General features: G+C 39.9%; 1 protein-coding gene across 1 annotated transcript in view; it reads right to left on the bottom strand.

The window, feature by feature from the left end:
- Positions 1-20411, bottom strand: part of brinp2 (bone morphogenetic protein/retinoic acid inducible neural-specific 2) — a 235365-nt gene that overhangs the window by 123324 nt on the left and 91630 nt on the right. The window contains exon 2 of the mRNA XM_071491368.1: positions 10567-11025. Coding sequence (XP_071347469.1) covers positions 10567-10958 — 392 coding nt within the window. The 5' untranslated portion in view covers positions 10959-11025. The remainder of the gene's footprint in view (positions 1-10566; positions 11026-20411) is intronic.

Genomic DNA, 20411 nt, shown 5'->3' on the forward strand with positions numbered 1-20411 from the left:
ACATTTGATGATTTAGCTTTGCATTGCATCTTCAGCAACCAGTCCTCTGTCTGATGGCAAATAGTTCTTATCAAAGGTTAATGTGGAGGCTCCCTTGCATCAATTTTTTCTGATTCACTTTCTAAAGACAAGGTCTCTTGTAGATTCAGCTGCTGCTCTGCAGACACTTTATTTTGCCCGGTTACTGCTGTCTTCTCTTTTAACAGGTAATTCATCACTCATTATGGCTTCCTCTGTGAGTGCAATAGGTTAATTCATTACACTAGTCCCTTACGCAGCCCTGATTTTAGGTGTAATTCTAAAACAGAACATTCAAAAGCTGACAAAACTGAGCAGCTTATTGGGGACATTAGTTACTGATTTTTTTGTCGTCTTTCAAGCACAGCAAGTCTAATTCTGTGCTATTCTGCACTGAGAGTGACTAAAAATCAAACAGAAATCATATGTAAAAACTTGTGATTATCTTTTTTACACAGCAAATAATAAAAATAAAGACTTATTTTTCATTATTACAGTGATTTATTGACACACACCTTGTTTTCATCCTGGGTCTTTGTTGCTAAGTCTTTCAAACCCATATACATGGCATTGCTCATTTCCAGCATGAATTGATTTATATACACAAATAACAGTTTGTGTGGGAAAAAAAAACTTAATTCACTTCCTTGAATTTGCAGTGGAGTGGGGAAAAAGAAAATAACCATCAATTTGTCTCTTTTTACCTCCCCCAAAACAAAAGAGTTGTGTGTTGCTGTTTCTGGCTGCTGCAAGTGTTAGAAGTGAAATAACTTCACAATCCAAAGCTGCAGCTGCTTGCCAGAGTGAACTTCTTCACATAATACGTGATGAGATGTGTTGATAAAGAACGCCACCATGTGAAGCAGAAAGCTGTTTCATCTGTTACTTTCTTTATCAGTACATCATTATATTATAGTATCATAATGCATGTACCACATAGGCAAAAAGAGAAGCCATGCACCAGTTTCTCACCAGTACCATTGTTGTGGTTGCACTTGCACGTTGCACACTGGTTAATGATGTTTAACCCTGAAGCGTGAGCTGTCCTGCTATATGGTAGACCTCTGTCACTGTCCAAAAACTATGCAACACAAACAAAGTTGAAATTGGTGACATGTTCCTTCATTACCATGAACAACTCCACCACTGAAAATAGTCCCCAGAAAATGCTGTTTATTCATGTTTGAGTAACTTTGACTAAAAACTATAGTTCCCAGCTTTGTAATGAAATTACTGAGCCTTTATTCAAAAAATAAAGCTGTATATTTATGACATGTTTTAAAAACATTTACATCTACAATAGACATAAATGGACTTGGTATTGCGTGTCACGGGCCTCCGGTTATGGGATGTGTTGACAATCAAAAAAAGACACCGGCCTTGTTGTTTTGCAACCATTAGCAACTAACTTTAACTGCAACAGCAGCTGATTTTACAGAGGCAGCTAGTTTCTTGCACAGTACAGTGTCAAGCCTCCACAACTGTACATATCCTGCATAAGCACAATATTGCTCTAAGGCAACAAGCAGAAATATGCAAAAAAAAGATATGTGTAAAGCCAATCAGATATGCTTCCTTAGGAGTTAATCCAAACACTATATGTAGTTTATTTCATCTTATGTTAGGTGAACAAAAAAGTTATTTACCATGTCTTAGCTCCAAATTTGCACTCAATTTAGGGGTTTAATTTAAAGGCTGTCTTTTAGACCTTTGTTTTCAATTTGTCTCCCTAAATGAGACTGGGCTGCAGCTTGATGAGTTTGACTTCAAGAACAAAATTCAGAAGCCTGATCCAATGAGGCGATGTGAGGAAGTGTAGATGGAGAGGAATAGTGAGGGTTGATTGGAGTATGGACCCTCTTCATTAAAGAGTTCACCTTTTGGTTCTTTGTTGGTGCTAACCAGTGAACCCAGCAGCACAAATATAGACAATGACTGGAACCAAATCTGGATAATTCAATTATTTTTAATTTTTCAACAACCAGACTGAAACTGAGCTTAACTCCTCTCCCCCAAGGAGGAAGACACACTAATCACCACTGAGTGTGTTTCTGTATGAGTCAGTTGTTCATCATTGCACTGGCAGGCAGCGTGTGAGGAAAATGCAATGTTTACAACACAGTTTCAAAGATACTGTCTTCCCTTTTGCTTTTGTTCTCTCACTTACATGTATGCACATCTCTCTCAGCGTTATGTTGTTTATGTTTCTCTCAATGCTCTCTTCGTCTCTGCCTTTCTCTGTGTGTTTGAACCCAGTTGGTGTTTAAGACCAGTGGTAATGTGCGCAGCAGTTGGTGCTTCTTTTGCTTCATCCCTTTATGAAACAGAGAGGTTAGCATATCAAACAGACTGCAAAGACCCTTTGTGTTTGTGTACGTGTGTGTGTGTGTGTGTATGTGCAAGACCCGTATTTGTGTTATATTGTTGGTCAGCACACACAAACACATGCACACACACACATGCGCGGCATGGCCAGCAGGCAAGTGTTTCCTGCTGAGCAGGCTGTTGCCTCCTGACTGTTTCCATCACAGAGCCACAGGCCTATTTCTGCCCCACTGCCTTATCCACGCTAAGCTCTCTATGTGTCTGATGTTGTGGACCACAGAAGACTGAATGTTAAAGTCAGTCAACAGAGGGCACACGTGTGACAGCCCCAGCAGCCGCAGAAAGCTTAATTCAGACTCAGCAAGCTTAATAAATCATCATTAAATATTTGAAATCAGCAGATTGAGCAGTAAATGATAACCACGAATAAAGTTATACAGCAGGAAATGAGCTGCAGCAATGAGTCTATTTTGTATTCTCTTCCCACACACAGCGAAGCTGAGCTGTTGTATTGAGGCAACAACAGACAACATCATTGCTTGTATGTAATCTGGAGCCCTCTGTGTCTGTAGCCCCACCCAGGTTAATAATCAGTGGCAATCCTACACTCTGGGGGGTCTCAAGCAAAGAAGCGCATCAAAGACTACCCAGTACCCCCACCCTCCCACATGCAGACTATTGGCAGACGCTACAATACAAATGTTCCCTAAACGCCTCCCATGCAGACAATACAATTTACAGATGTTTCCCTGAATGCCTCACATGTAGGGAATCAGGAGAGGGTCCCGTTTCCCCTTGGGCATTCCAAACATTTGACTGGTTTTTAAAGTCTTTAGAGGACTGTGAATCATCTGATTCATGATTTGAGTCTGACAAAAGTCCAAATCATTCAGCCCGAGTCAACACCCCTGATGGTAAATCTGCAACACTATGAAAATATAACAACTAATAAATCTTGGCACCTAAACATCAGTAGCTGCTGGCATGAGACTGTAGGCCCTGTTATATAACTAATATCACTGCGTTTTAGAAGAGATAAAGGCATTAGAGCAAAAGATATATGAAGAATAGGATAATTAATTAGATTTATATGTCATTGCCACAAATGGACAGACACCAAACACTGCCTCTCATGTGGAGTTGGGGTGTGATTTCTCCTCAGACAACGGCCATAAGAGAGAAGATGAAAGGAAGATGAAGAAGAAAGTGCAGACATCACATCCTCATCCGCTGATGGTTTTTGAGCTTGTTTAAGGCTGTAGCAGCTGATGTAACCAGTGCCACGACGAGATAAAAGGATTTAAAGGATTAGGGTTAGCCCAGGAAAGTGCAGCGAACATGTATTCTATCTCCATTACCCCTTATTAAAAGCTAATGAGAGCGGCCAATTTTACTCTTGCTCTGTGAAAAGTTAATGCAGAGAGAAGCCAGCCGGCGTCCCAGATGACAATCAGATATTAGCATTAGTAAAGGTCACAGGAGTACAGTAGGTGATGGAGTCACTGTCTCCGTCATCGTGTTTACTGTGTGACTCACTGCTGGCTTCCTGCTCCATGATGTATGTGCCAAATAGTTAGTTAACAGCACATGTGATTATAAATTATAAATTATAAATCAGTTTCTTCATTCATCTCTCCATTCTTCCATCATGTACTTTATCTCCTCCATCACTGATCAGACTCAAAAATGTTCAAGAAATGATGCTCCACATTACTCCACTCAGAATTACACTGATTAGCATTTCCATTACTGCACTGCTAATGATTCATATTTCACATTGCAAGTCACGAGCAAGATTATTTTTGTCAGCGGTCTTGAGGAATACTTGGAGTAGGATGTGTTGGCTGAAATGCACAAGTGCTTTGTTGTTGTGGGTAGCAGGGGACAGAGCAATCAAATAACAAGCAAAAAAAAAAGCAATCCCAGAAATTTAGGAACGCATTTACAGTGTACATACAAGAGGGAGGCAATGAATTTTCTGACAAAACAAGAAACTGTTACAAAGGAGTGAGTCATGAAATGAGATGAAGATGTAACCTAAAACAAAGGCTTGTCCTGCCATCACAACTTCCATTAGTGATGAGAGATTCGTTCAGGATGAGCGGCTAGGATGGCGTGTTGGACTGGTAACTTGGTAACTAGGAACAACTTTATAGCAAACAGTAATCAGCTGCTGAAAGGAAACAGAAGTGCACATCAACATGTCATTAAAGAGACTTCTGGTAGTTTACACGGTAACAGCTGCCAGAGTGAGTCAGACTCAACCCCTGTATCGTAGAAAATTAGTTTAGATACAACTAATTAACATAATGAGGAAATCATTTTTATTAAGGTATTAACCAGTTTGCAGAAATGTTAGGGTTACAACAAGGAAAACATATTTCATTTGTTTCTTGCCGAATGCCAAATTATTTGATCATTTGTTGATAGTGGTGCAGGCTCAGTGTGAATGACCCTCGACTCTATTGCCCCTCTAAAAAAAAGATAGTAGGTCATCTGTGATGCCATCATTATTAATAGAGGGGGGTAAAAAACTCAAGGTTTCTTTTCAGTGCTTTGGTCAGAGTCATCGCTCTATTGATCCATGTATGTATGTATGTACAGCTCTCAGTAGCATTGACTTCATGAGCTTCTTTAATGATAAATTCCAACTATTAGAGAAAAAAAATGATTTTTCATTCAACTTCAACTGGCACCAATTTATCTTCGAATATAGAAACCTTAGAGACAGTTGTAAAACCAGATTTATGTTTGGACTGTTTTTCTCCCATCAACCTCAACCTTGACCTCATCCCAACTTTTTCTCTAAGATCCTCAAGAAAGCTCTGGACTGGCTCCCTGCAAAATCCAGAATAGAAATTAAAATCCTCCTTCTCACCTACAAAGCCCTCAGTGGTCAGGCACCATCATACTGTATCTTAAAGAGCTCAAAGTACCCTATTACACCACTAGAGCACTGTACTCCCAGAATGCAGGCTTACTTGTGGCTAGAATTTCCAAAAGTAGAATGGGAGGCAGAGGATTCAGCTATCAGCCTTCTCTCCTGTGGAACCATCCTCCAGTTTGGGTCTAGGAGGCAGACACCCTCTTCATGTTTAAGAGCAGGCTTAAAACTTTCCTTTTTGATAAAGCTTATAGTGGGGTAGGGCTGGCTCAGGCTTGCCTTAACACGCCCTCTAGCTGTGCTGCCATAGGCCTCGACTTTCCATGATGCACCAAGCTCCTCTTGCCTCCTCTCCCTCTCCTTCTGTATGCATTCATATCCTTTGCAAGTTCCTTACTCATCATCCTCTCTTTCCCATTGTGATTTCTCATCCCTCTCTCCTCCCGTCTCGTTATGCAGGTATCTCTGCCTCCGAAGCTGTAGAGTTTAAATCTGTGATTGCGAGCCACCTACTGCCCCCACGATCCTGCTCAACACCCACTGCCACAATTATCATCATTAGTCTCATTATATCATTATTAGTCCAATATGAATGGTCTCTGACCTGCAACCTTCTATGGTTAAGGTTTGGCAAATAAAACTACTTGGTTAAGCTCAGAAGCGTGAAGACAAAAGAGGTATTTGCCAAAAGTTAGGATTTCTGTCTTAGAGAAAGAGACAGACATCAGTGGGAGTCGGCCATGTTGCCTTCATAGAGATCACTGAAAGTGTCCTGCAGCTAAAAGCAGAGTCATATGACAATCTGCCCCACTTATGTCATGGAAACTTCACCTGTCATTTCACACTGCACTTTCACTTTATGTGTAAGTGATGCTGTCATTTCCATTTGGTTCAAGCTGAGGCAGAGGGAGGCCGAGAGGAAGGGAAGATGGCAGAGAGGGAGGAAGCAGGAGGGAGACAGGAAAACACTGTCATTTTGTATTTCTAAAGGAAATTTTCTAAAGTTTGAGTCTCCACTTAGTGGGACATGGTCAGCTAAAAGATTCTATATTCTATAAGGAACTGCTAAAAGCGCCTGTGATGGAGACATTTCTGAAATCTCCTGCTGTCGGAGTGACCAGAGGAGCAGCAGAGAACTGAAACTGGCACTGGTGTAACCGCAAATCAGCCCATCACATCTTCACATCCTCAGCTGCATTTTTCTGGATGAATGATAGTTAACAAAAGAAAGAGAAAGAAAGTGAGCCAGAGCCTGCATGATTCACTTTAAAATGTTCTGTATGTCTTTTGAAATAGTCAAAGAACAAAAAAAGAAAAAAAATTCTAGAGATAATTAAAACATTTAATTTTCAGGCAAAGTACAAATGTCTCTGACAGTACAAATAGCTGTGTCAACTTTCAAGGCCACGAGGTAGGAGAGTCTATTTTTAAAGAGCTCATGGATGGAGGGAAGGAGGGAGGGATGGAGGGAGGGGAAGTGAACGACAAGCCAAAAATGAATCTATATATATATCCAGGTTGAGGAAATGAAAATGCAAACTGCAGCCTCAGTGGATACAGTGTACATCTATTATAGTTGGTATTAAATTTGGAATAATGATAATGGTGACAGGGGCCAACGTGAACTCTGGACCTGGTGCAGGTCTCCTCTGCATCATTTATAGACCACACAGTGAACAGCCTCTGCAAACACACAGAAACCTCCGAGTTTGGCACACACTGTCGTCTCCACCAGGGAAAATGTTGGACCCAAAAGAGAAATTCTAGGTCCCACCTCAGGATATTAAATATATATTTTTTTAATTGGGATCTTCGTCTGTTTTTTTAAATCTTGTTAATGATATTTTATGCTGCACCTGGGAACAGACAAACCCTAATGTGGCAGTGGGTACGGACGGCATAGCTGCAGGAGAGAGAGAGAGAGAGAGAGAGAGAGAGAGGTGTGGAGGTGGCTCATAAGAGCAGTGCCAGGTGAGTTGATTTATCAGCTGCTGCTTGTTCACACTATCCCTTTCAATGCAACACACACACACGCGCACACACACACACACACACACACAAACACACACACACACACACAAAGACTGTTTGTGTGTGTGAACTGTTTTATAAGAATAAGACTGGCTGATATTGATCTTGACTTCTGTCTGTGATTACATCACATATTCTAAAGGCCCTATTAAGCTGTAATTAATTTTGTCATAAAATAAACTTGACCAACATCTTGGCACATTAGCAAAGAAATTATGGTTAACAGGTAATATTTATGAGTTCGGTTAAATTACTACTACTATTTTCTGCTTGCTTCGATTCTCTGACAACAGATTCAGAAAAATATGTGAATAACAGCTTGGCTGACTAAAATAAGACAAAGAAGAGGACGTTGAGCTGGTTGCCTGTTGTGAGCTATTTATAAAATATAAAATTATATAAAATGTAATATTTGAATGTATTTTATGTATTGTTTTATAATACATAAATATATTATTGTATCTTATGTTTCAGGTGTCTTTTAAAAAAATAATATCTAATCATATTATATAATTCTATAACACAATATAATACAGATATACTATTTATATAATATGTAATAACATAATAAATATATTAATATATGCATTACATATATTATATATATATATATTATTATATAATATATGCACAAAATTGATTGATTATTAAAAAATAACATATGGCAGGGAATATGATATTCAGTATTATAGAATATTGGCTCAAGCCTAGCAGAGCTCTTCACAAAAACAACTTAAACACTAATGATGACACAGAACATCTCAACATTTAAACAGTAATATAATAATAATAATAATATATTGTCAAGCATAATAAAGATATTGAAGGACTAGGTCATGTTTGGGTCCACTCTTTAAATGCCTTATCTCTGCAGAGGTCAACTTTTTATTAAATTTGAAAAAAAAAATTGTCTGTTTTATGAGTTTGGATTTATGAGCTGTTGAGACAGATAAAATCCTATAACAACTTTAAATCGCATCACCTGAGAGAGGTGAGAGCTGATTTTGCAGACAGTCATGTTTCTATGACTATAATGGATATTTACTGTATATTATCTATTATTACAAGTTACAATTACTGCTCTTTAACTAGTGCAGGCCTGCATTACATTTTTCCCTGGACCGTCTGAACTCATAATTCAGAGCAGAAAGAATTCATCAAAAAAGTTTGAGGGATTGAAGAAAAAATGTGACACAATGTACAACAGCTCCATCCCTGTGTTCTCTGCCTGTCACTCAAGATGAACAACAGTTCTTCTTTTGTCTATTCACAGATTACATGGAGGGTATTTAAAGGTTTGGCTTTAATCTGCCAGACAACACATTCACCATTCCCTCTGATCCCTGTTTAGTTGCTCTTTAAAGAGTCCAACTCAGAACACAGATTTATTTAGTTAAATTAGGGAGGACCACATGAATCACAGCAGCAGTATAAGCTGGCTGTAAAATAAATTCACACCCAAAATAAAGACACAGGATCTGTCCAAAACTGCTAATTTTTAATTAATCAGCTCATTAAATCTCCAAACTAGGCCGTTAAAAAAGAAGTGACATACTAAAAGCTGCCGGAATTCACTTAATGCAAAGAAAAGTTTGAGGTCTTCCACCCCTTTTTATCTCCTTTAGCCTATAAACACAGAGCAAACCGGGCATCATGAGAGAGAGATATTTCCGTCCCAGGGTTTTTGCTCCAGATCACAATGCCAGCCATGGAATTAGATTTCACCCATCCAGCAAAATTTTAATACAACAAGCTACGTTATGAGTAAAAATGATACCGAACATCTTTTCATTACATGCTGTCATACTCATAGCTTCTTGGCTGAAGCTGGAGTTAGTGCTGCATTATTAAAAATGAGTTCAATGTGGAAATGATTTGATTTTATGATATTTTCTTTCATACTTGAAGTCAATATTTGGCCAGTCAGCCTCAAATAGTCAGATCTGTCAATAGGGTCTTTTGTTTTTACAAAATAAGAAAACTGTAATGAAGTGTACAACATGTATAGATGGATGGATTGTACTTGGATGGACACATTTCTTGAAGTACATTTAATCACTTTGAATTATCTTTTTTTAATGTCTTTATTTATAGGTACAGTGAGAGAGAGACAGGAAAGTTGGGGAGAAAGAGAGAGGGGATGACATGCAGCAAAGGGCTGTGGGTCGGATCCTAACCCAGGACTATTCTCATGGGTATTTATGCAGCTTGTTTGTCTATCTTTTAAAACTTTCACAGATATTCAAGTTAGTTTTATATGTTGATGAAGGAGTTTGAGGGAGTCCTTGAAAGTCCTTGAAAATTTTGAAAGGTGCCACCACTGGTGACTCGCTCTCCTAACTGACTCAGAGTGCAACTACTGAAGCTATGGGACCCATGGTCCTAGAAAGAATCCATGTCCCAAGGTGTCGTGTTTTACTGAAGAGCATAAATATATGCTTTCAGACCAAGATGTGGGCCTGCTTGATGTCCCTTTAAAATATTTTAAAGGTTACTGCTGGAACTTGATTGAAGCAAGTACAAAACATCAGATACCAGCACATTTTAAGTGCAGTATTTTATGAAGATTCAGCACCATCTGATGTGTTAAAGTTTGGAGGTATAAAATAGTAGTAGAGAAAAAGATGCAGGCTGAGTGTAAGCATATTGTGTGTTTATCATTAGGGTGAACATTTAGTTTCCTTAACTTAATGTCCTGAGTAATGGTGACAAAACATATAACAAAAAAAAAAAAAAAAAAAAAACTGAGGAAAAACTAATGCATCAACTTTTTTCAGGTAAAAACATTTGTTATTACACTGACAAATATTTTTTGCAGCAATTTATTTTCTTAGAATTTATTCATTTAGTAATTTGTTTATTTAATAGGAGCAATGCCTGTTAATGAATATTGGTATAAAATACAAGATGTAAACAAGATTGTGGCAAAAATGCTAATACACATCCGTAGTTCCCTAGGAATCAACTTTCTCATTAATGTGTGAGTAAATATAAAGTTTTATTTATTTCAAGTTAATTTAACATAAAATTTCTAGTTTTAATTTTCAGACCACTCAAGAACATGAGTTCTTCTGACTTGCGAAAAAAAACCAAATCAAAGTAAATGAGAATGAGTGTTTATGCAGACAATAAAATACTAACTATAATACTGTATTTAATACTTTTGAAAGCAGAGAAAAAGCTCATTTGGATCATGTCCTGAGTTGATTCAACATAATTTCATAATAACTCAAACAGCTGAATGCAAACTGTGTTCAGTTTTTGGTTTTTTTTAACAGTGCACTAATTAAGGTGCAGACCTCCCTCACCTGTAAATCTTGTATCTGGTAGAAAATCCCTGCTGGAACCTCTCTCTGAACTCGGTGTACTCTGGACATCTGTGGAAAGGTCCCTTCTCCGACAGCAGCCAGTCCAGCTGTCCCCCACTCTGCCTCGTGTTGAAGCCCCATGATGAGGAGCTGGAGGGGGACGAGGAGGACGAGGAGGAGGAGGATGACGAGGACGAGGGAAACGTTAGGGAACCGTGGAGTGCCTTCCCACCATGTCCCCCACCGCCCACTTGCTCAGCTCGGGTCGGCCATGGCTGCCATAGCAACACCCACGGCAACCATAGGAGCATCAAGGAGGATGCCGACCATCTAGCAAGGCAGGCGGAGCCATGGGAGTACCTCTCTCTTCTCATTGGCCAAGGAGTTGCCATGGTCCCGGTGGTGATGTACTAGGGCACCTGGGACCGGCATTTCTTCTGACAGTCACCTCCCACTGGCCTGAAGAACCAAACACAGAAACATTTGGCTTTAATCACAACAGAGACGGTGATAAGAGGTTGAAACACTTTTCTACATTCAAGAATTTTTCCAAATTCATAGTCTTGCTGCCATTGATAGACATCGCTGTCCACACATTGTGATTATAGTCCAGAATTATGAAGGCAGTACAATGTCGCCCAAAGTGGTATTTATCAAGTTAACATAGCAGTATGATGGTTTCCACTTCTGCTCTGAATAAGCACATGAAAGGTATTCTCTTCATGTCACAGACACATGTACTTATTGTAACAGAACCATGAAGATGAATCAAATGCTGAAATCTGAGGGACGTTGCTTTTGTTCCTCCAAAGAAATTCTGTAAAGAAAAATTCATTTTCTACTGACGAGGGCCCTGCTTTTGGTTGACATGTATGTAAACATGAATTTTAGGCAAATGTCTCATATCAGGGACAAAAAACCAAAATCCATTACAGTTTAATAGTATCTGTGTTAGCGTCTTTGTTAGCCAAATAACAAATTTGTGTAAAACCCTGCAAATCAGGGCTGGCACTGCCTCAGGAGCCCCAGAGGCCACATTTTGTCTGTGTGACAATTGCTTTGTGGTAATTTGATTTTCTGCAAGTCTCTCTCTCTCTCTCTCTCTCTCTCTCTCTCTCTGTGTGTGCATGTGTGTGTGTGTGTGTGTGTGTGTGTGTGTGTGTGTGGGGGGGGGGGGGGGGGGGGGGGGGGTGTCAACTATATGTGACTGTAAGGACCTTGAGGACAGGAGGATTGTGTTTTTTTCATTCTTTAGCACTGTGTGTTGTGAGGTTGTTCTATTTTTACTTTTATCCTGAGCTCATCTCCAGTTTATACTTTACAACACTTTGCTCAACTTGCATTGTTTTTAAATGTGCTCTACAAATAATTGTGACCTTATGTGACTGTGTAAATATGTAGAAATATTGTATCTACTGTATTCAGACTTTTACTCACTCTTAAAAAATAGATTTATTGCAAATCTGTTTGGTAATAAAACACTGCAGTGGTTGTTCCCTGTGTTGAAATCCATTTTTAATATGACATCCATAAAAGCTGCAGATTCTAAAAAACTGTTTTCTCAAATTATCACAAACTTGTTTTCCAATGTGTTGTGGTGCAATCAACATGAATACTGCTTATACCGCTTCTCTGACTGCTCCTACATTTCCCACAATGCCTTTATACACCCTCCACACAATGAGCTTGATCTACAGTAAATCTACTGAGCTGTGACAGGAACAGAGGTAACTTAAATTCTTCACTTTCAGTAATATGCAGGACGCTGCCATGAGCTGGGCCATGGTCGCCGGCTCATTAATATCTGCCAGGTGAACTGTCAGCGGTTGTCCAAACATGCACTTGCATGCAAACTAGCTCTCTCATCGCCATGATCGCTTGTTTTTATGCAAATGAGGGTCAAATGAAATTCAGCCCCCCTCACTCCTCAGCAGCGGTATGAGACGACACTCACCTTGACACAGAGCGACTGAGAACAAACTGCATTATCTAGTGGAAACTGCAGGAGCAACATGGTTTCATATTTGTCACTGTTAAAGGTACAGGAGGACCGATTTTCTTTTTTTCTGATATTGTACTATAAAATTATAAAGATGCAAATTCCAATTGCTTTCTTAATTTTAAATAAATGGAAAAAATACAATGTTTATATAAGGGATTTTTTTCTCTTCAAAAGTATATCAGTTGATTCTTTACCGTGCAAATGTGACAAAGAGGTTAACTCAAGGTTAACTTACTACTTTCTGTTACCATTCAACACCTTAAAGTGGATATAACCAATATTTTTATGATAAATGCATTAAATGATGTGGAAACAATATGAGAATGTGATGAACCTGCAGAGAGTTATCACCTGAGCCTGCAGCTCCGCTCAGCTTCACAGGGCTTCACACTGACTTTGAGCTCATCGTTCAGCTCACAGCTTTACTGTCCTGGCTCACTCCCGCTGCTCTCGCTGGTTTTAAATTTTGGTTTTTGGTTTTCAACAAAAAAAGCTGTAAAAAAGCCACTGTACACTACCACACAGCAGACACACACAGTTAACCTGAACACAGTGGAGCATTTAGCCGCCAAAGAGACAGATATTTCCCTCAGGAGCCAGTAAACCACCAAAAACAGGTGAGTGAATGCTGGACTCCGTAACAACTGGGTGTGTAAATCAGCTGAAATCCATCATATCAGCTTGAGTCTATTTATTATATGTCCTTGTTGTGTTAGCAGCTTGTTTCTGTTGACCCAAAGAGGCCAAAAGCAGAAAATAAAAAGACATCACCAGGCCTACACAGGAGGTGCAGCACGAGCAGCACGTCAGCAGAGCAGCAGCAGCACTGCTCCGTCTGTGTCTACACTGCATGTAGACACAGTATTGAGCTGTAGGTTAGCCATGTTTTGGAAGAGCTGTGAGCATTAAAAAATCAGCTATGGGTTGTGTTTACAGGCCTGTGTAGACAGCTGGACTGATTCAAATGAGAGCATATCTGTTCAGTAAAAGGGGACGAGTGTAAAATGCGGCTGAAACTCCTCCTGTTTTGGACTGAAAGCAGTGTTATTGTTATTTTGAGCTCCCCTTGATGTTAGCACGATGTAAAAAAAAAAAAAGGAAATTTGCTTTCTACAGTATGTTAACAAGACCAAAAGCAACAATGAATTTATCCGAGTAAGACTGCAAGGTTTTGCTGAAAGCTGTAGAAAAAAAAAAAACAGTAAGTGGTAAATCTATCAAAGTGCTGATAGTTTATGAAAGAACAAAAAAAAAACATCCCATATTACTTTGATAATTAGGGTAATTGCAGCCCTGAAGATAAACAGAACATGTCTTGTAGCTGTGCTTGAGGATGAGAATGTTTCTGTTTCTGTTCATCGAGAAACTGGCGAGTCTAGAATGAAGCCCCCACCTGCATTTAGACTCTCATCTGTAGAAAGGCAGCTTGTGAACAGGCAAGGTAGGTGACTGCTTGTGGCCTCAGGCTGTTAGCAGGGGGCCCCGAAGGCTGAAAAACTTTACTCCACAGTTATGTCTCAAAATGCGACTCTCTCCCCCTTTAACAACCAGCGGACGATTTGCAATGATATCTCAGTGGGAAACCTCCCTAAAGGGGCCCCATTTAGAATGAAAGTAATGGGGATCAGTGATTGGATGCCTATTTGCATCTCATTCCACATCTTTGTGTGACTGGTGATTGGACAACTGAATGTGTTGCTGCTCTGTCCCACCCGCTGAGCACATCAGTCCACATCGGAACTTCGTCACTGAGGAGTTCAAGTCTGTCCAGATGTGTCGCGCACTGCTTTTATGAAAAAGTAGCTCAAGGTTTTAAAAGTCAATGTAGCGATATATTGCTAACACCATTTAGTAGGAAACCTCCTTAAAGGGGTTTATGTGTTGATGAGCACTGGCCTTGTAGGTTATCTGCAATGTGCAGTTATTTATTTAGGTTTTTTTTTTGTTTATATAATATATTTAGAAAATTACAAGGTTTTTCATGTTCATTATTTTAATACATATATTTTTTATACATTTTAAAAAATTACTTTTTGTACATTTTGTGTTGGTGTCAGATTGTTAATTACATAATGGTGATGAACGCTGATTGGACTGGCCACCTGGCAATTTTTTGCCGAGTGCCCCACTGGACTCTGGAATTGCACTGTATGAATTAAACACAACCAAATAATGTAGAAGAGCAAAAGCTGGTTTCCCCTTCAACATGTATTTCCTATGATGGCCTGGTAAAATGTGCACAATCATTAGAATACAATACACTTTTCACATCAAATGAAAAACTCTTTTGTTTTTTACTTCATGGATTAAACATTAAAAAAAAAAATTGATTGCTTGGTTGACTTGATAAAGTGTGACCGCTGACCCTGGGACAAAGATAAGCCGCTGAGAAACGTCCTTGTAATGTCGCAAAAATGCACAGCTGTCGCAGCTGTGTAATCTTTCAAAGGTCACAACCAAAAATAACTTTATTAAAAGTTTCAAAACGATTGAAAGTCACTCGGAGGAGCGCCGAGTGCAAATGTGCAAAGTGGCCTCACAGTGTCGTCGTGTGTGCTTTCTCGATGCCTGTGTGTTTGGACAAGGATGTCATCACCCGCCTCCATGCACATCAGCAGTGTTAGTGGCACACACACACACACACCCAATCACACTGCAGCTCAGGTGTGAACTCTGCATCTAACACCAAACTCCCTTGAACATTGCTTTTATTTAGTCAAAGCAGCCAAACACACACTGAATTAACATTTTTTTTAAGGTAACACTTTGAAAAGACTTTGCAGTGCCCTTCAGAAAAGCACAGGCTTGCTCTACATTCCACTGTTAATGACTCGCTGCCTTGCTGGGTGGGGTCTTCGGGGAGAAATCAGCATTTCAGAATGGATATGTAAAGCAGTGGAGAAGATGCTTTAAGTGGATTGGGAAGCTAAGTATTCCCTGTTTATCTTACAAACAAATTAGAGAATTAATTTCAGGTGGATAAATGCAGGCTCAGACATGAAAAAACAATACTCAGGGCGCTGCGTTTTTAATTTTCGCTCACTGCGCCCAGAGATTACTGCAGTTTGAAAAGGCAATTAGTAAAGTCATCTGTCAAGCGAACATATTTATGCAACTAAAAGCAGGATGAAAGCTTGATGAATGGGACAGTATGCTGTTGCTGTTACGTGGACCGTATGGCCCCCAGGTAAAGCTGGTGCAAATTAAAAATAAACCACCTAGTGGATCTCTAATTTCTCTTTTTGTTATGTTCTAGAAAGAAAAATGATTTACTATAAATATATATAAGTACAGTTGTGTGAAAAAGTGTTTGCCCCCTTCCTGATTTCTTATTTTTTTGCATGTTTGTCACACTTAAATGTTTCAGATCATCAGACAAATTTAAATATTAGACAAAGATAACACAAGTAAACACAAAAAGCAGTTTTTAAATGAAGGTTTTCATTATTAAGGGGAAAAAAAATCCAAACCTACATGGCCCTGTGTGAAAAAGTGATTGCCCCCCCCCCCCCCGTTAAAACAGAAAAGAACATAAAGGCTCATCTCAGTTTTGCCAGAAAACATCTTGATGATCCTGAAGACTTTTGGGAAAATACTCTGTGGACTGACGAGACAAAAGTTGAACTTTTTGGAAGGTGTATGTCCCATTACATCTGGCGTAAAAGTAACACGGCATTTCAGAAAAGGAACATCATACCAACAGTAAAATATGGTGGTGGCAGTGTGATGGTCTGGGGCTGTTTTGCTGTTTCAGGACCTGGAAGATTTGCTGTGGTAAATGGAACCATGAATTCTGCTGTCTACCAAAAAATCCTGAAGGAGAATGTCCGGCCATCTGTTCGTGACCTCAAGTTGAAGCGCACTTGAGTTCTGCAGCAGGACAATGATCCAAAACACACCAGCAAGTCCACCTCTGAATGGCTTAAGAAAAACAAAATGAAGACTTTGGAGTGGCCTAGTCAAAGTCCCAACCTGAATCCGATTGAGATGCTGTGGCATGACCTTAAAAAGGCGTGTCATGCTCGAAAACCCTCCAATGTGGCTGAATTACAACAATTCTGCAAAGATGATGAGTGGGCCAAAATTCCTCCACAGTGCTGTAAAAGACTCATTGCCAGTTATTGCAAACCCTTGATTGCAGTTGTTGCTGCTAAGGGTGGCCCAACCAGTTATTAGGTTTAGGGGGATCACTTTTTCAGACAGGGCCATGTAGGTTTGGATTTTTTTTCCCCCTTAATAATAAAAACCTTCATTTAAAAACTGCATTTTGTGTTTACTTGTGTTATCTTTGTCTAATATTTAAATTTGTTTGATGATCTGAAACATTTAAGTGTGACAAACATGCAGAAAAATAAGAAATCAGGAAGGGGGCAAACACTTTCTCACACAGGAATAATAAAACTACTCACTCCAGAGCTGTTCGTGTCTCGTTACTAAGTATAAAACAAGAAAATGTAATATTTTCTATGTACACTAAATATTGATATTGAAAAAGGTGCTGTTTCAGCTTCTGCTTTTCCTTCTGACAGACAACAGTTATAATTATTTAGCCAACTGGTTCGTTAAAGGATTCAAATAGAGGGGGAAACTCTCTAGACATGAAAAAAAGAAAACGAGTGCAAAATAAAGAGGAATACTTGGATCTAAGACCATGAGTGTGTGCCATATACAGTGCATTCATTCCTCTAACTCTCCTCATTATGCCCCTCTTCTTTACTGTATTATTTCTCTCTCACCAGCTCAGTTATTCTCTGCTCATTTATTTTTTTTAATCTATTCTTTCTTTACTTTTCTCTCTTTATTTTTGTCCAGCTCCTCCTCCTGCCTTAGAAACCCTAATCATTCAATCAGAACACCTTAAATTCTTCTTTTGACACTTAGATATAGACACTCAACACTGAGCACTTTATTAGGAACGCCTGTGCTCCTGTTTGTTCATACTACTATCTAATCAGCCGATCATGTGGCAGCAGTACAATGCATAAAATCCTGCAGCAACAGATCAGGAGCTTCAGTTAATGTTCACAACAAACATCAGAATGAGGGGAAAATGTGATCTCAGTGACTTTGATCATGACATACTTGTTGGTGCCAGAGTGTTTCTGAAACTGCTGATCGCCTGGGATTTTCAGGCACAGCAGTCTCTGGAGTTTTTACTCAGAACATTGCAAAGACAAAAAAAAAAAAAAAAAAAAAAAAAAGCACCCAGTGAGCAGCAGTTCTGTGGATGCAAACTCTTTGTAGATGAGAGAGGTCAGAGGAGAGTAATGAGACTGGCTGGAGCTGACAGACAGGCTACAGTAACTCAGATAATCTAACCTGCGTCCAGGCTGGGGGTCGTGGTGGTGTAATGAGTGGGTCTGTCTTCTTGGCTCACTTTGGACGTCTTAATACTAATCTATCATTGTTTGAATGCCATACCCTATCTGTGCATTATATGCAACCCTTTATGGCCACAATTTACCAGCTTCTAATGACTACTTCAACTATCTACACTACACACACACACACACACACACACACATATATACATATATACATATTGTAAGATGAGATAGATTTTTGTTAAGATTTATTTTTTGCATTACATTATTTTCCTCTTGTTAATTGACAGACAGAGACAGTGCATATATAATATACTCTGATCTTGAATTAGGATTTGGAACTACATTATCCACTTTGCCTGTAAAGTTAGTGATTGGTGGAGTAATATGATGTAAGGCTGTAAGATGATGTATGAGGGTTGTCAGTGTTCAGTTGTCCTACGCTGAAAAGTGGACATTTAAGTGGATCAAGTAAGCAAGATGAGGCAAGAACTAAGTTTATAATTAACAATATGAGTAACCAGCGTTACATTGTGTGTGTGTGTGTGTGTGTGTGTATACTGTATATATGTGTTAAAGATTCCTGCCATGCTTTGTGAGATTTGCCTTTCAAATGATGTTCTGTAACTTCTTACACCACCACTTCTCACAGAAATAAGGGATCCACATAACGACCAGGCTTCCTCTCCTCTGAGTCTCCACCACTAATTATAAGATGCATAAAACATGCCGCAAATGCCAGCGAGACAATAGAGGGAAATTGTGAATTTTTAGCCCTGACATTTAATGTGCGCCTTGCATTATTCACACACCCTTTGTGTGTTTACCCTTTTCTCTCCCCCAACTTGAGGGAGCAGGACGGAGGTAAGGAAAATGGCACGAGCATTTTGAAATCCATATTGGAGACGGAAGAAGAGGAGGAGGAGGGGAGCGAGGTCTTCCAGGTGGAATGGAAAAATCGACCACGTGTCGCGCTTAAATAACATCTCGGAGACGACAGCAGAGTCAAGGGGGAATTGTGGCTTATGTTTATTGGATTTTTTTCCCCCCTTGCCTTCACTGGGCTTGGTGAGCAAGGAGTGAGTTGTTGTACCATGTTTGCACAAAAACAGAGAGGGCAAGCGGGAAATGGGGGACAGGAGAAACATGAGGAAAGCTGGGAGTGAGACAAGAGGAGAGAAAACAAGGACAGGCAGACGTGGAACAAGCAGGAAAAATGGCTCTTGAAAAGCTGCAGCTCATTGCCCCCTCAGTTTTGCTCCTTAAACTTCCCACCCAGCCACTGAGCGGCCAAGCCAAAGGCTGAGGCTTTGACCTCCTGACTCATCGAAGTAATTCTCGCTTGAGTTCAAAAGGTAGAGAATTATGTGGGGAAGCTGGTGTTCTATTTTTTTTTTTTTTTTTTAATTCTCTGAGTCAGAAAAAATTCCTTTTTTTTTCTGCAGCAGAGAAACCATCAGCTCGCTATCTGTGTGCTGCAATTACTGCAGCTGGGAATCCTTATTAGATCTGACACACATATATGTTTCATGCCTGCTTTTAGCTGCGGACCTGCGTATGTGTGCAGATTTTTGTTGTGTGTTGTGTGTGTGTGTGTGTGTGTGTGTGTGTGTGTGTGTGCATATGCTGCTGAGCACCTGGCTGGGCCTTTGGCAAACATTAGAACAGGTGGAGGTCCATCAACATTAGAGACCAGCTGTATTCCTCAACCCCAGCAGCTCACTACTCACCTCTCACGTTTATGCGAGTCAGCAGCAATAGCCAGCCAGATGCACACCTGCTCCCACCGCCCCCCACCCCCACCCCTTGTGATTTGGACTCACCACACACAGAGGTTGGGTTGGATTTGAGGGGGTGGGGTGGCAAAGACAAGAAACAGGATGCGCTTGAAAGCTAAGGGTGGAGGATTGACGCTAACGGAAAGGGATGACAGTCAAAGCGAGACAAACAGGGAGGTTAAAAGAGAGCGACAGAAGGAGAGACAGATGAATCCAGAGGGACAGACAAAAGAGGGAAGAGGAGAATGGTAGAGACAGAGAGCAGCTCAGATCTACACTCAGATGTGGGCTTGGGTTGGGGTGTGAATAGCAAAGACTGGCTGGAGGGAGAAAAGTGGATGCCAGATTTTTCTGCTTGGACCTTTGCTGAAAGGCTGGATTTGGTGAAAAGGACAACAGGACAGACGGCTCTCTGTGCTGGCCCAGCCCACTGCATGTGAAACACTGTCTTACTCTTAAATATTCACTCAGTCTCTTTTATTTGCATTTTTTTGAATTTTAATGTTTTATTTACTATGTGCATAAAAAGCATTAGCATAAGAGAGATGGAGAGAAAAAAAATCCCTCTCTTTCCTACAGGACGTGAACATATGAAGTGGGTCTACTGGACAAGCCAAGCGCCCCTGATGCAGCACTGGGCAATGAGGTGACTTTGGCATAGAGACCAAACGACACACAAATTATTCACAGACAATCCAAAATGACTTCTGTTTTCACAATTTGAGCCAATAGATTCAATAA

This window comes from Trachinotus anak, unplaced genomic scaffold, assembly GCF_046630095.1.
Source record: "Trachinotus anak isolate AG129_WGS33_773 ecotype Australia unplaced genomic scaffold, CSIRO_AGI_Tana_v1 ptg000012l, whole genome shotgun sequence".
Lineage (NCBI taxonomy): Eukaryota > Metazoa > Chordata > Actinopteri > Carangiformes > Carangidae > Trachinotus > Trachinotus anak.